This window comes from Gallus gallus, chromosome 1 (assembly GCF_016699485.2).
Source record: "Gallus gallus isolate bGalGal1 chromosome 1, bGalGal1.mat.broiler.GRCg7b, whole genome shotgun sequence".
Taxonomy (NCBI): Eukaryota; Metazoa; Chordata; class Aves; order Galliformes; family Phasianidae; genus Gallus; species Gallus gallus.
Genome location: NC_052532.1, coordinates 3,636,988 through 3,650,642, shown reverse-complemented (window position 1 = coordinate 3,650,642; position 13,655 = coordinate 3,636,988). Strand labels below are relative to the sequence as shown.

The window sequence follows — 13,655 nt, the reverse complement described above, 5'->3', positions numbered from 1 at the left end:
AAACTGGATCCTGGTTATGGCACAGCAGTGAAGCTCTGACACATAAACTTGGGTGTTTCCTTTAGAAACTGACCTGAAGTCATGATGGAGCTGGAGATGGGAGAAGAAGGCAGGGTCTGCAGGTTGGGTCTTTGATGGGACCCACAGAAAGCCACCAGCAGAGTGATGGATGGAACACTGAGATGGGATTCAGTGAGTACTACTGGTGGTAATCCTGCAGCTGGGGAGCAGAAATGGGAAGAAAGAGGGACAGCAAATGCCGCCCACGCTGGGCACGTGGTACACCAGAAAAGGCTGCTGCTATTTGAACAACTCAGTCTGCAAGTGATCGCTGCCAATTCAAAGCAGTTTTGTTGCAAAAACTACTCTATGAGACACAAGAAAACTAGCACATTCAATCACCAAAGGGCAGACGAGACAACTGAAAATCCCCACAGAGTCTTTAAGCAAAGCACCATCATCTCCTCCAGGTGTATCTGGTTATTATTATCAGGGCAAAATAGCCTTTGACTTCCATCAGGACAGCTCTCAGAAATCAGGCATTGGACATGCTGATCATGGAGGCAAGGGAGAGCTGAGGCTTCAAAAGAAAACAGTGACTTTTAGCAATGCTTGGTATTGACCGTTGTTATTAAACAATTAATAACTAGCAAGCCTGCCATCTGATCTCCCAAACAGGAGAAGAACCATGCAGAATCACAGAATCATCAAGACCATAAGATCATCAAGTTCAACTGTCAGTGCATCACAACCAGGCCTACTAACCCATGCCCCTAATAGAATCATTAAGGTAAGAAAAGACCTCTAAGAAAAGAAATTGGCTCACATCCACACCAGCTCCAGCTGTACAGAAAAGGTGATATTTATTGCTATCAAACAAACGCATTAGTCTTCCCTCCCTGGAAGCATTCAAGGCCAGGCTGGATGGGGCTTTGAGCAACCTGTTCTAGAGGGAGGTGTCCCTGCCTATAGCAGGGGGTTGGACCTAGATGATCTGAAAGATGCCTTCCAACTCAAACCATTCTATGATTCTATGAATTTATGTCATCAAGGAGAGCAAACATCCTTTTCTCAGTCTCACAGGCTTCATGGTATAGCCATGAGTTGAACAGGGCTAGGACAACTTACAGACCTTGAACTTAGGGATATGTCCAAGGTCCAAGTGGCAACGAGTTGCTATAATAAGCCTTCCTGCCTTATGGGGGTAAAAACATGGGAAAAATATGTGAAATCTGCCTACGGGCACTTCATAATCATCCGTCCATCACAGAAAAGGAGAGTCCTGTTGCACAGAACTGTGGCAGTCCATAAGTGTATTCTCCTGCCAGATCTGAGCAGAGGCAAGATCTTATTACCCTTGTTGCCTGCTGTGCTCACACCAAACCAAAATCCCTGCAGAAACTACTCAAGAGCTGCACCTTTCTCATCCCCCCTCTTACTCAGAAGAGATGGAAACAAAGCCCTGCCGTTTGAGCTGGATTAGCAGGAAACCTCCTGAAAAAGCCAGCTGGGCTGGGGGCAGCCCCCAGAGCTGCTGCCAGCAAGGAAAGCAGCTTACATCACTACAGATTGGAGCAGCTCCACAAAACGCGCTCATGGGAAGACAAAGCGTAGAGCTACCACCCAATTCCTCCAGCTCAAACACAAACACCAAACTGCCAGCACTCCTTCAGCAGGGCTCTCCTAGGAGTATTTCTCATCAAGCTCACAAGCTACATGTGAATTTGGTAGTTTATAAAATCCGTATCTTAGCTGAGGGCTTTCAGCCCGCAGCAGCCCTGTTCCTGGGGCAGGATCCTGTGGGTGTTTGGAGGTTAGGGCTGGAAGCACCTCTGTGGTCGCTATGCCAAAAAATCCTACAGGCAATTAGAAAAGGAAGCTGGAAAAGCAGAGTGCAATCACCCAGCATCAAATTTTTCCTTCCTCTTCTCATCAAAAATGCAGCAAGGGCCTCAGCAATCACCAACCAGCTCAGAGCTTGGCATCTTTTGAGTCGTGTTGAAAATGCAGCTCCCTGCATTCCTCCCCACTTTCTCCTCTGTGAGCACCGTGATGCAGCTCTGCACACAGCCTGATGCCTACCGAGCTGCTCACTCTGTGCTCTGAGATGGAGTTTCCGTGCTTCTATCAGCGATGTGACGAGCCACCGTAATCCCCGTTTCTAATGGGATCAGGGGAAGGAGAGCCTTGTACCCCTAGGGGCTGGCTGTGCCACCAAAAACCCTTAAAACCCCCCAAAACTTTACCCTGTGCAGGTGTCAGCTACCCATAGACAGACTTTACAGAGCACAAAAGAGCTGGATTTCATTATTATTTTTTTTAAGAGAGAAATAACTCTTTCCTTTCTCAGCTTAGATTTCTGCATTTCTCTCCCCAGATCTTCATAAAGAACGCTACTGGACCATTCAAGTTATAAGTCCCCCATGAGACAACATGCCCTGCTGCAACACAACCTTAGGTGCCCACTTTTCATTGACCACCAGTCCACCCTTCCTCTTGCGTCACTCCCTTGGCAGAAAGAACAGCTTTATTTTCCTTGGGTTAGCTGCCCTAAATTGCCCTCACCAGCTGAGGCCACGTCTGGGAGGAACACCAAGAAAGCAAATGTGGATACTGATGGATGGTAGGCTTTGTCTTTGGTCATGCAGCACACAATGGTGGAAGTATCGGCCACCCTTGCCCTCATTAGTTATTACCACCACCCAATCTGCTATCAGCCTTCTCCTTGTTGGAAAGCCCCACAGAAAAAGCAGTTTAGGGTGAGATGGTAAATTACAGGCTAGATTTTGAGAACTGTTCTGCATGACAGCACTTCACTGGAGTATGGCCATCCTGAGACCCTGATACCCCCAACAGCTTGTGAAGGATTTGTCCTGGAGAAACACAAAGTGAGGGCTGCAAGATCCAGCCCACGGCCTGAATGATCTTAGCGCGTCCTTTGCCTTGAGCTGCCTCCAGCTGTGACACTTCAGGCAATTTTAGCAACCATAACTGATGTATCTTGGCAGAGATGCCTCCATACAATGGAGGTGATACCCCAACAGCTGCAATGGATACATGCAGAGCAGTGATGGCAGGAGCAGCAACCACAATCCTTTTGGTGGCAATGATCACGCTGAACAGCCCCCTAATGAAAACCTCCTTTGAGAGTATCCTCCCATGGTGAGGAGCTCAAGACACTGCAATAAGAACATATCATCAAATTGTTTTCTTTTGCTGTGTTTGTTGCCTTAAACAGCAATGTTTAATCATCAAGACTATTGGAGAAAGTGTTCTCGTGTAGGATCATCAGAGAGATGCATCCAAATGGCCCAGCTGAAAGGATCCGGGCTCCCTCAGGTTCCACACAGTTGTCTATTAATATGATTTTACTTCAGAAAGAAGAAGGGGGGGTTGAACTTACTACTCCCCATGCTTCCAAGATCCCTATGATGGCCATGCAATGTGCTCAGGTGGAAGCTCACCAAGATCTGTCAGGCTACGTTGCTCTCCTGGACACCAGGATTGGTCCAAGCTGGTGTTCCATGGGGAAGGAAGACCTGCACTGCTGTGGGCCACTGTCCTGGCAAGGTGAGGTCACTTCCTACCTTTTGAAAGGACAAATGTGTCATCTAGCATCAAACAGGAGATCAAATACATTGTGCTAAGTATAAATTCAAATGGAACACCCGTGGCACTTGGGGATTTGGGATTTTTCAGCACTAAATGAGATGGAATTTGAATGCAAGACAAAAAAACTGGTGAGCCAATTAAAGAAAGTTAACCCTAATCCTGACCTTTTTTTTTTTTTCCTTTTTTTTCTTTCATTTCCAGTGCCCCAGCCTCTCTGCATATAATAGAAATACACATGCAGCGATTCCACCAATGGTTAATTCCAAGCTGCGATAGTAACTGGGCACTGGCAGCTGAAAAATAAAATAGCCTTCTCTCCTGTTTTAAACAGTAAAAGTGAGATTTAAGAGAACGACTCCTGTTTATTCAAAACCCCCCAGGGACAAGAAACAATTCATTTCAGTCACTAACTCTATCTAAGATTGACACTTGAGATTTGCTCAACACATTTTGTAGTTTTAAATCTCAAAAGCGTGTTGAAAAGTGTATGTGTTAGGTTTCCAAGCCCTTGGTTGCCTGATGTATCTTAAAAGAATTTTAAATGCTGTTTCACATCTGTCAGTTCAACAGAAATTTCACTCACGAGTAAAGAGTGATTGCCTGCAATGAGCCCAAAATTAGCACCATTCATCATTTCCTAGGGAGACCTGCAGGATGTACACATTAAAAATCAAAACAGAGTGGTGGCAGCCTATATAGCTGTTTAAACAAATATGTTCATAGTGTGTCTACTCAGTTAGAAAATACAGTTGAAAGGTAACAGGAGGCTGTAAATCTCCACGTTTTACAGTGAGCAACCAAGGGGAATCAACCTTGCATAAGGGATATAGCTATGAATTGGAAATGAAAAGCATGATTGAAATGAAATCATTCCAATGAAGACTCTATGCTTCCTTATTTTAAACCATGATTGAAATTCCTAATTTAAGCCACATCAATTTAAATCAAAGCACTCTGCAATAAAAGGAAGTTCTGAACTCTTTGTGAGGTTTTAATGAGAAAAAGAATGTTCCTGTATTGAATGTGGATAATGGGAATTCATTGGTACCTCAAGGAACTGTCTTAGAAGCCAACAAATTGCACAGAGTGAGAGTTCGGAGGGTTTTTTTTTTTCAGCTGTCTGGGAAAACCTCAAGGAAACAAAATAATGTTCTATACCAGAGTGTTGTAAGAAGCTCAGAATGCATTTTTCGACAATATTTTACACGACTATTCAAGATGGGAAAATTTATCACCTGTACCAAAGAGGTCAGCATCTACATGTGAATCACCCAAGGCTCAGGCAAGTGCAGTACTGATGATCTCAAGAGCCACTGGGGGTATGCTGAGATTAACTCCTGCGTGCTTGAAAATTGAGGTCAAGAGGGTGATTTCTGCCTGCTGGCCTCGCAGCCAATCAGATGTCATGTCTCGTTTTGCTCATGGTTTGCCTTGGTTGCCTCTTGGTCAACTCAGGCTTTGCCAGGAGCCCTGTGGCAGGTGCAGGCTCATTCCATTTGTAGCACATGGCACTGCTGCAGTCCAACCTTTCATTGCCACGGATGATTTCGGTGTGCTTATGGCATTGCTTTAACTTGGCATCAGTCCATGTGCACTTGGAAAGAGGCACTGCCCTGCAAGAATATGAACACTGTCACAGTATGCTGAGCCAGATCAGAGAACTGATCCATCTGAAAACAAACACAGTATTATTAAAAAAAAAAAAAGAAAAAGAGAAGAAAAAAAAAAGAGTAGGGTGGGAGCCGTTTTGTGCATTTAATGTGAGTTATTATGTTCTCCACCTTGCCAAGAGAAACCTGTGGGAACAAACAGATGCAGGCTCTGAAACCAAATCAGGTCACCATCAGTTGGAGAGGAAGAACATGGTCAAAAGATTTCATGAAATAAAATGCTGGTTGGAAGTGGTGCAATAGCATTCTCTATTGAAGAGGCTTAATATTAGCTCACCTAGAACGTGTTAGAAGACGTTCTTCCCTTGACTGTGCTTTAGGCATCTCTTCTGTTGGCTGATAAATTAGAAAGGTCCAGCAAGGACAACTATAATTTGCAGAATCATAGAATCATTTCAGTTGGAAGGGACCCTTAAAGGTCATCTGGTCCAACTCCCCTGCAACAAACAGGGACACCTACAGCTCCATCAGGAGCTCAGAGCCCTGGGCAGCCTGACCCTGGATGTCTCCAGGGATGGGGCACCCACCACCTTTGTGGGCAACCTGTGCCAGTGCCTCACCACCCTTATTGGAATAGGTTGCCCAGACAGAGGGGTATAATTGCTTACTTAGAATAGGTATATATTAAGTAACACTCCTCAGAAGCTCTGAATATGCTTGCATGCTACCTGTGGCGATGCTAAGCCTCAGACGCAATGAAATGAGCAGAAAAAATACATGCTTCATACCCATCAAACCTTTAACTTCATGCTGACCCCCCTATGAAACCAAGAACCTCCTGCAGTTCAGCTGGGAGGGTGACTTTTTTAACCACAACCCATTCAATTATTTTTAAAACAACTGATGGAACGTTTTAAACCACCCCCACCAAGTCTGTTCGGCTCCTCAATAAGAAAGCTGCAGTAGAGCTGAGGAATGCAGCCCGTCTCTTGCTCATGGGTCCACCTCAGCTGCTGGTACTGCTGCAACCATTTGCAATTATCCAGGGAAAAGGTGTATCGATACAGCTGATGCTAATTGGATTTGTGCCGGGGAACGCAGTGCACCGCTTTACCCACTCTGCCCTTTCTCACAGTCGAGGAGCACAGTGCTGCGATAAGCAGGGTGTAATAGTCACCCTGAAAGCTATCCAGGCACTATCATTGAAACTTTTGACATTTTTTTTTCCCCTCGCTGCGTTTGTGGTGGAATGTCTTATCTCACCCTTCTGCCTTCAGACTCTGGGGGGAAGGAAAAGAACCAATGTTTTTGCTATCACGCTTCAAAGAAGGGCTTTTTTCAAACACAGTTTCTCCAAAACCTGCAAACCCTTTCAAAACCCCTCTGTCAGAGTTAGAAATCTGGCATTCTCTCTTAGACTGTGTTTAGCAGAAACCACTTAGAATAAATGCCTGATAAGCGTGTCTCCTCCTTCCTTACAATAGCCAGCACACAGATTTAATGTATCTTTAAGTACTACAGCTTAATAACTCTAAGCCAATTTCTATCTCCTTCAGTTAGAATTACTAAAATCAATTAAGGCTGGGAGAGAAAAATTCAGCCTTTGTCACTAATAACCAAAGCCTTTTGCTACCACTGCAAAATGACCTTCTCATCTCTATCACCATTCTCACGTGCTGGAAGACCAAAGCTGCACGCACATTGAATTTGCAAAGTAAAAAAAGACCTGCTGAATTAATTCAGCTTTTATTTTGGGTGCTAAGAATATGAAGCCAACCTCAAGGCAACATCTACAATGGGAATAACTCAGAATAAAACATTAACTATTCCATTTTGGAGATTTCCTTGCAAATATCATCTGCCTGTTTTTAAGGCACACGTTCTGCACTCAGCTTCAAACACAGCCTTGATTTAAGCTCAAAGACCGTTCTTCCTATCTGCCTTCCATGTTGCCTTTAGGGTGTACACCTGACCCAGCACCAAGAAGTTATTACACATCTCCAAACCCACATTCTTGGATGTTTCTAAACAGACACTGTTAAGCAAGGTAAGTATTTCCGAGGGCAGATCCTGGATGCTTTTGGTGTAACATAAACCCTGCAGGGCTCCATCCATGGACATATGAATCTCTAATGTATAAATCATAGAGTCATTACGGTTGGAAAAGACCACTAAGGTCATCCAGTCCAGCCATCAACCCATGCCCACCATGCCCACTAACCATGTCCCTCAGTACCACATCTGCCCTTTTCTTGAATACCTCCAGGGATGGTGACTCCACCACCTCCCTGGGCAGCCTGTGCCAATGCCTCACCACTCTTTCTGTGAAGAAATGTTTCCTAATATCCAACCTGAACCTTCCTGGGCTCAACTTCAGGCCATTCCCTCTCATTCTATTGCTTTTATGTGGGAGAAGAGGCCAACCTTCACCTCACCACAGCCTCCTTTCACGTTATTGTAGACAATAATAAGGTCTCCCCCACGCCTCCTCTCTTCCAAACTGGACAATCCTAATTCCCTCAGCCCCTCCCCATATGATCTGTTTTCCAGAACATTCACAGCTTCGTTGCGTTTTTCTGGACTCACTCACCCCATTATACACCCAAATTCTCTCCAGAATAAGGGGATGGTGCCCCCATCACTATGTTGAGCAGTGGTGCCTTGGACACGAGCCATGCACAAGTTGAGCTGTGCTGAAAGCCACATCACAACGTGGGGAGCACGGTGCATTCAGACACTGCCTTTTTGCAGCTGGTTTATTACGGATGCACATCTAAAACCAGGTGTTGTACCATAGCTGAAGGCTCTTTCCCATTCATTTGCCCTTCTGCTCTATGCTGGGCACTGAGGCGTTGCGCTGAGTTAATTTTAATAAGTCTTTTGCATTCTCCCTGCCTCCTTGCAATACTTTGCAATACACCAAACTGTCACCAGCAGCACACACAACAGTAAGCGCTCCTGGCCTGTGACCAAGAAAGCCACGACACGTACATTATTTATGGGAAGCAATAGGTGCTCTCTGCACGTGGAGCAGCATGTGCTGCAGACAATGATTTGCAAAACAGCCACATCTGGTGATGAGGAAACTTCAGCAAGAAAACCCGCGCACTGATAAGCAAATGATCAGTGGAGAATATTGGTGCCTTAAGGGTCTGGAGCAACTTCACTTTGTATCTTGAAGGACAGAGGGTTTTTTCACCGTAGGGTTAAGAAGGCATCCTGGCATTTGCTGGTTGCCAATGGCTCTCAGCAATTTTCAAAGACCCGAGACTTATCCTGAGACACTCTATGGCTCAAGTCCATTATCCATGCAGCCCCTCACGTAGCTCATGCCAAATATCCCACCTCAAAGCTTTGCACTACCAGGAATGCTACTACTGGCATTTTCCAGGACTCTCCAAAGCACTCATTATTTCTAGCACTAATAGCAATTCCAAACAGGAGGCTAACTTGAGGTGGGTTTAAAGTCTAAAGTAATGTGGTTTTGGATATGGACTAGTCCCACTGCTTAGGCACCTCAAAACTGGAGCTGTGGCACGGGGAGAGCACTTCTCTCCTGCCTCCTCCCATCTTCCTCAGGGACCTCCAGAGTAAAGCACTGCAAAGCTTCTGCCGAGCACTACAGCAGAAATATGTGCAATTAGAGCCATTAAAACCTGTCGAAGCTCCTAAATAATGAAGAATTCAGCATGACAAAGCACCTCAGGGTGTGGGACACCATCACACCACACAGTTCAGGGGAAAAGAGCAATTCTTTGGTCGAGCACCGACGGCACATAGAAAGGACTCTGCAGGAGGCTGGAACTACATCCCAGAACACCACCACGTGGTGGGACCTGCAAGACCTCGAACAGGACACCAAGGCTGGTTGTCTCACGAGCTGCAATGCTGTCTCCCATCAAAGAATCCCAAGACAGGTTCCTATAGCACACAGCTCTGACATGGCTGCGCAACACCTGTGCAGAAAACAACAAACCGTGCCCCAAACGCTCCCTGGTTTCAACCCCAGCAGCTCCATCATTTGGGTGCTTAGCACATTTTATGGCACGTGAGCTCATCTACACACATTCAGCAGCAAGATGCACCCTGCCTGGGACCTCATCCTCAGCATACATCACTTCTCGCCCTGCAGGAGGGCATTTTCTTTGCAACTGTAAGACGAAAGGCTGTGCTCTCTGCAACACCATGTGGTGAAGCCCTGAAAGATACAGAGGAATGAGGAGAGAGATCTTGACAAATAGGAGGACTGAGCAATGTATTTTAACAGGAACAATGGCTGGATGCTGCACCTGGAATGGGGCAACTCTGGGTGTACATACATCAGCAAAGTTTGCTGAAGAGCTCTCTGAAAGGCAGGGCATGCATTGCAACAACTCAGGAACAACATCGTTACGTGGAGATTGGCTGGTCACAGAAGGAGCTATGAGGGCCGTCAGTGCACACAAACAGATTTTGGAGGAGGAAGTTGGTAGGGGCATGAGAAAATGCTCCAGAGAGCTTGTGAGATCACACATGCCTGCACACGGGGAATGGACCAAACTGGGCCACCTGGATTCCTGTAGAGTTCAAGCCCTTCTGTTACGTTTAGGAGTGAAGGTGAGGTGAGTGCTTGGCTTGGTGTTCAGGAAGGAGGATGTTCCGTGCCCCTGTGAGTGGGTTTGCACCAGGCGTGGTCCTAACTGCTTGAACCACATGTGGGAGGAGCTATTGAAGGCGCCGTGGCTCCAGGTGCCATGGTGGGTCCTTGGGGATCAGGCAAAGGGTGGTGTCCTACACCTACCACCTGGTGTAGGACTTGCAGTTGGGCAACAAAGGGGCAAAATACAATGTGAATGTGAGCAGGCGGGATGGATGCATCCTGCATCTAAATCCCGATAGCAAATCTCTGCTCTAGAAAAGCAAAGTAACACCCAGAATAACACAGGGGCTACTGCACGTCCTGAAGGATCCTCACTGACTGGAATTCAGTCTCCAAATCCCACGTCCCAAAACACTCCAGAGCTTGCTTGCACTGTGTTGGCATTCCTGTGTCTTCTGGAGGGTGCAAATGGGGACAGAAGATGCAGGATTTAAAGGGAAATAATAACTGAAGTGCAACCCAACCCCCTCTGCAAATGCTGATAGCAGATATTTGCAGCCCGTCTCTCACCACCACCAACATGAGTGATCACCAGCCTCCTCATCACAAGCCTTTAAAGCAACCCTCTGGAATTAAATCAGTGTATTGCATGGCTCCAGCTCCTTTCATCCAGGGACCTTCAAGCGCTTTACAAACAAGCCTTTAATTAAGCATCCTAAAACAGACCCATGGGGTATCATTACTGAATCTGTTTTGCCACCGGGGAATCAAAGGTATTGCACTGCTAAAATGGCAAGAGTTGGAAATGAGTTGCAAAAATCCCGTCAAAGTTCCTCCGGCAGTGACTGTATGAGAATGCACGTTCTGCTTCAGTGCTGAATGTGAAACACTTCACTTAGCAACTTTTTTTCCTCCTGTTGGCACCCACCAATCTCCTGCTTCTGCCCATCTCAGCATTAGCATCCAATGAATCAGATGGATTTTAAGAATGCACGTCTTTGACAGCTTGTCTTGCATAAACACCAGCTCCCAGCACCAGGGAACCAGAGCAGCTTTTGGGAATGAAGAAGGTTGTTTTGGCAGCAACCCGGAGATGCGTTTGTTTAGAGCCAGACAAAGGGTAAGGGCTGCTCCTGCCCTTAGGGCAGGTTTGAGCTTGGGGCTCTTTTTAATCCTCTGAGGATAGAACGTATCGTTTTACTCTTCCTGATGCAATTCTGCTATCGTGACCCCAGTGGGACAGAAGATCTAATATGTTGGAGGAATAAATAAAATATCCTGGGAGCATGCTGTAACCCTGCAGGGCCCCTCACGAGCTGTCTGAATTTCTTGATGCTACATGCCCCATGTTTCACGTGCAGCATCTCTTGTGCAGAGTGACTGTGCTTTGTCCGAGCGTGATTTTATTCTGATTTATGGCAAAAGAGAAATAGGGGGGATCTTTCCAGAATCAGCTGCAAACTTGGAAGCAGCATTCGCAGCGAAATAGCTGTACCTCAAATTGCTGCTCTTAAAAACGAAGGTCCGATTCTGCTTTGCCCCAAACACAGCATTCTCACCTTCCTCCTCATGGCAATAGAAACCACCCCAAAACCCAGCTTCCAGCTCACTCACGAGTTTCACATCCAAATTAAACAGAAAACACGTGCAAGCGATGATGAGCTCCATCCCAGTTACTCCTTTAAGCCACCAAAACACTTACCGTTTCATTTACAAACTCAACCTCTACCCAGTTTGGTAGACAAAGTGGTGCACTTCAGGGTTTGAGTAATGCAGATGGTTATGACGGAAAAGCACTGCTGGGACCAGCAGCAAAACCTGGCCAAGCTGCCATGCCCAAGCCCAAACACCCAGCTGCAAAGGAAGCCTGTTTCGACCCCTAAGGAAGAAAATCCCAGTGCCAGCACCCAAGGAACAACATAAAAGCACCTCTAAGGAGCTTATTTCAAACCTCAGGAGCAGCAACTAATGGCAGGAAACGCTGTTTTTGAAGGATTTAATCAAATAATTTCCGAGAAATATGTAATAGGATCACTCGAGAGTGCTACAGAAACAGGTCCCTCTGCCTTCCCAGGGCACCATCCTGGAGCTGAAGCCTGCCTACGTCCCACCCCCAGCAGTTAGCTCTCCGTTCTGAAAAACAACACAAAACCTTCCCAGAAGCCAAATTCAGCCCAATTCTGGCCAGCGCCAGAAAAACTGCATTAACAGCTCCAGCTTTATGCCAATATTAATGAGGCTGAGCCCTTTCTAAGGGCAAGAGAATTCTCTTGCAAAGCCCACGTCGGCACCAGGAGGAGATGAGGAGTTCCCACCTGCGTGCCCACCATGGCCAGATGCCATGAGCTGACACGCATTTCCCCCTTTGCCACTGCTGTTGGTAACACCCATGAGCAGCAGGACAATAAAACAGGGGCAGGCAGAGATTCCAGCATGACCTCGGCCAATAATTCCCCCTGCAGTTCAGACCCCAGGGCCCTCCCTCTGCTCTGCTTTTACCTCCGGGACAGATCCCGAGCTTTTGTTACCTTGAATCAAAGCCTGTGCAGCTCCACAGAGGCTCCGCTGTTCGACGTGACCCAGAGCAAGATTTCACCTTCTCCTTTATTATTTTCCCCCATTTCTCCCTGAATACAACCAAGAGATCCCCCAGCTCTTCCCTGCCTTTATTCACCTTGAAAAAAATCCGTGCATTTCACTTCCCTGATACTTTTCTGTGCAATTTAAGACCATCACTCCGACAAAACCATCCCTCCCACAGCCATTCTCACAGCTGTATCCCCAACTCTGCTCCCCAGCCTCCCCAATCCCTCCCAGCAAAGGGTCTCCATCACTCCACCTCCTTCATCCACCTCCACCACTGACTTTGCCATCATCTCCGCTCATCTTTTTCCCACCCCTCCACAAACCAAAGGCATGGGCTCAATCTGGACAGCACCACGCTCTCCGGATCGCTGCCACGATGCCTCCAACCTGAAATCCAACCATGACGCCAACCCAAAGTCCAGCCATGATGCCGACCCAAAGTCCAGCCATGACGCCAACCCAACATCCAAGCCACGATGCCAACCCAAACTCCGACCACGCTTGGAGCCCCAAAAGAGCTGCATGAGGCTCAATGCTCCATGCTCTCCTTTCCGAACAGCCGCTCCAGAGCCCCACTGAAGGGCTTTGTGAAGAAGCAGCGCGTTCAGCTCACAGCGCTGCATAAAGGAGCGAGCACTGCGGCGCGCTGCCCGACAGATTCGCGCCCGAAGTTGAGCTGCCGGTTGGCTCTTCGGATGGTTTCCTGCACTTAGTTTCTAAACGAGAGGTGAATAAAGCCAGATTCACGCAATATCCCCCCAGCACAAACCACCCCGAGTGCTTTTTTCCACCTTTCTTCCCCAGCTGCTTCCAACTCGCCAATGAGTAAAGAAGAAAGCGGGGAGGGGAGGATGCTGGATGTGCGCAGCCCCGAAAAAAAAAAAACAGCAAAGCGAAGGCAAAACGGGGAGGCGGCTCCGGGTGCCACTTACCGAACAGCAGCAGCGGGAGCAGCGGCAGCAGCAGCGGTGCCCGCATGGTGCTCTGTGCGGCCGTCCCCGCTCCGGCTCCCGGCGCTCTCCCCGTTGGGCTCCCGCTGCCCTCCCCCGGCCCCGCACCCGCTGCCCCCTCCGCCGCCGGGGGAGGTGCGCAGCATCCCCGGCCCGCCCCCGCCTCCGCCCCCTCGGAACCGGGGCTGGGGTTGGAGTGGGGGGGTTGTAAAGCAGAGGGGTGTTTGATAGGGGTGGGGAGGTTGGGGGTGTCACTTGGTACAGGGGGATCTGGGGATGGAGTTTGGGTTTTTTTGTCCGAGCGGAGCTTTGCGGGGG

At 47.6% G+C, this 13,655-nt stretch overlaps 1 protein-coding gene across 4 annotated transcripts in view; it reads right to left on the bottom strand.

The window, feature by feature from the left end:
* Window positions 1-13,422, bottom strand: part of PODXL (podocalyxin like) — a 40,158-nt gene extending 26,736 nt beyond the window's left edge. For all 4 annotated transcript variants that reach the window (XM_015289480.4, XM_015289512.4, NM_001271894.2 and 1 more), the window contains exon 1: window positions 13,320-13,422. In XM_015289480.4, the coding sequence (XP_015144966.1) occupies window positions 13,320-13,365 (46 nt within the window). In that variant the 5' untranslated portion in view covers window positions 13,366-13,422. The remainder of the gene's footprint in view (window positions 1-13,319) is intronic.
* Window positions 13,423-13,655: the final 233 nt, after the last annotated feature.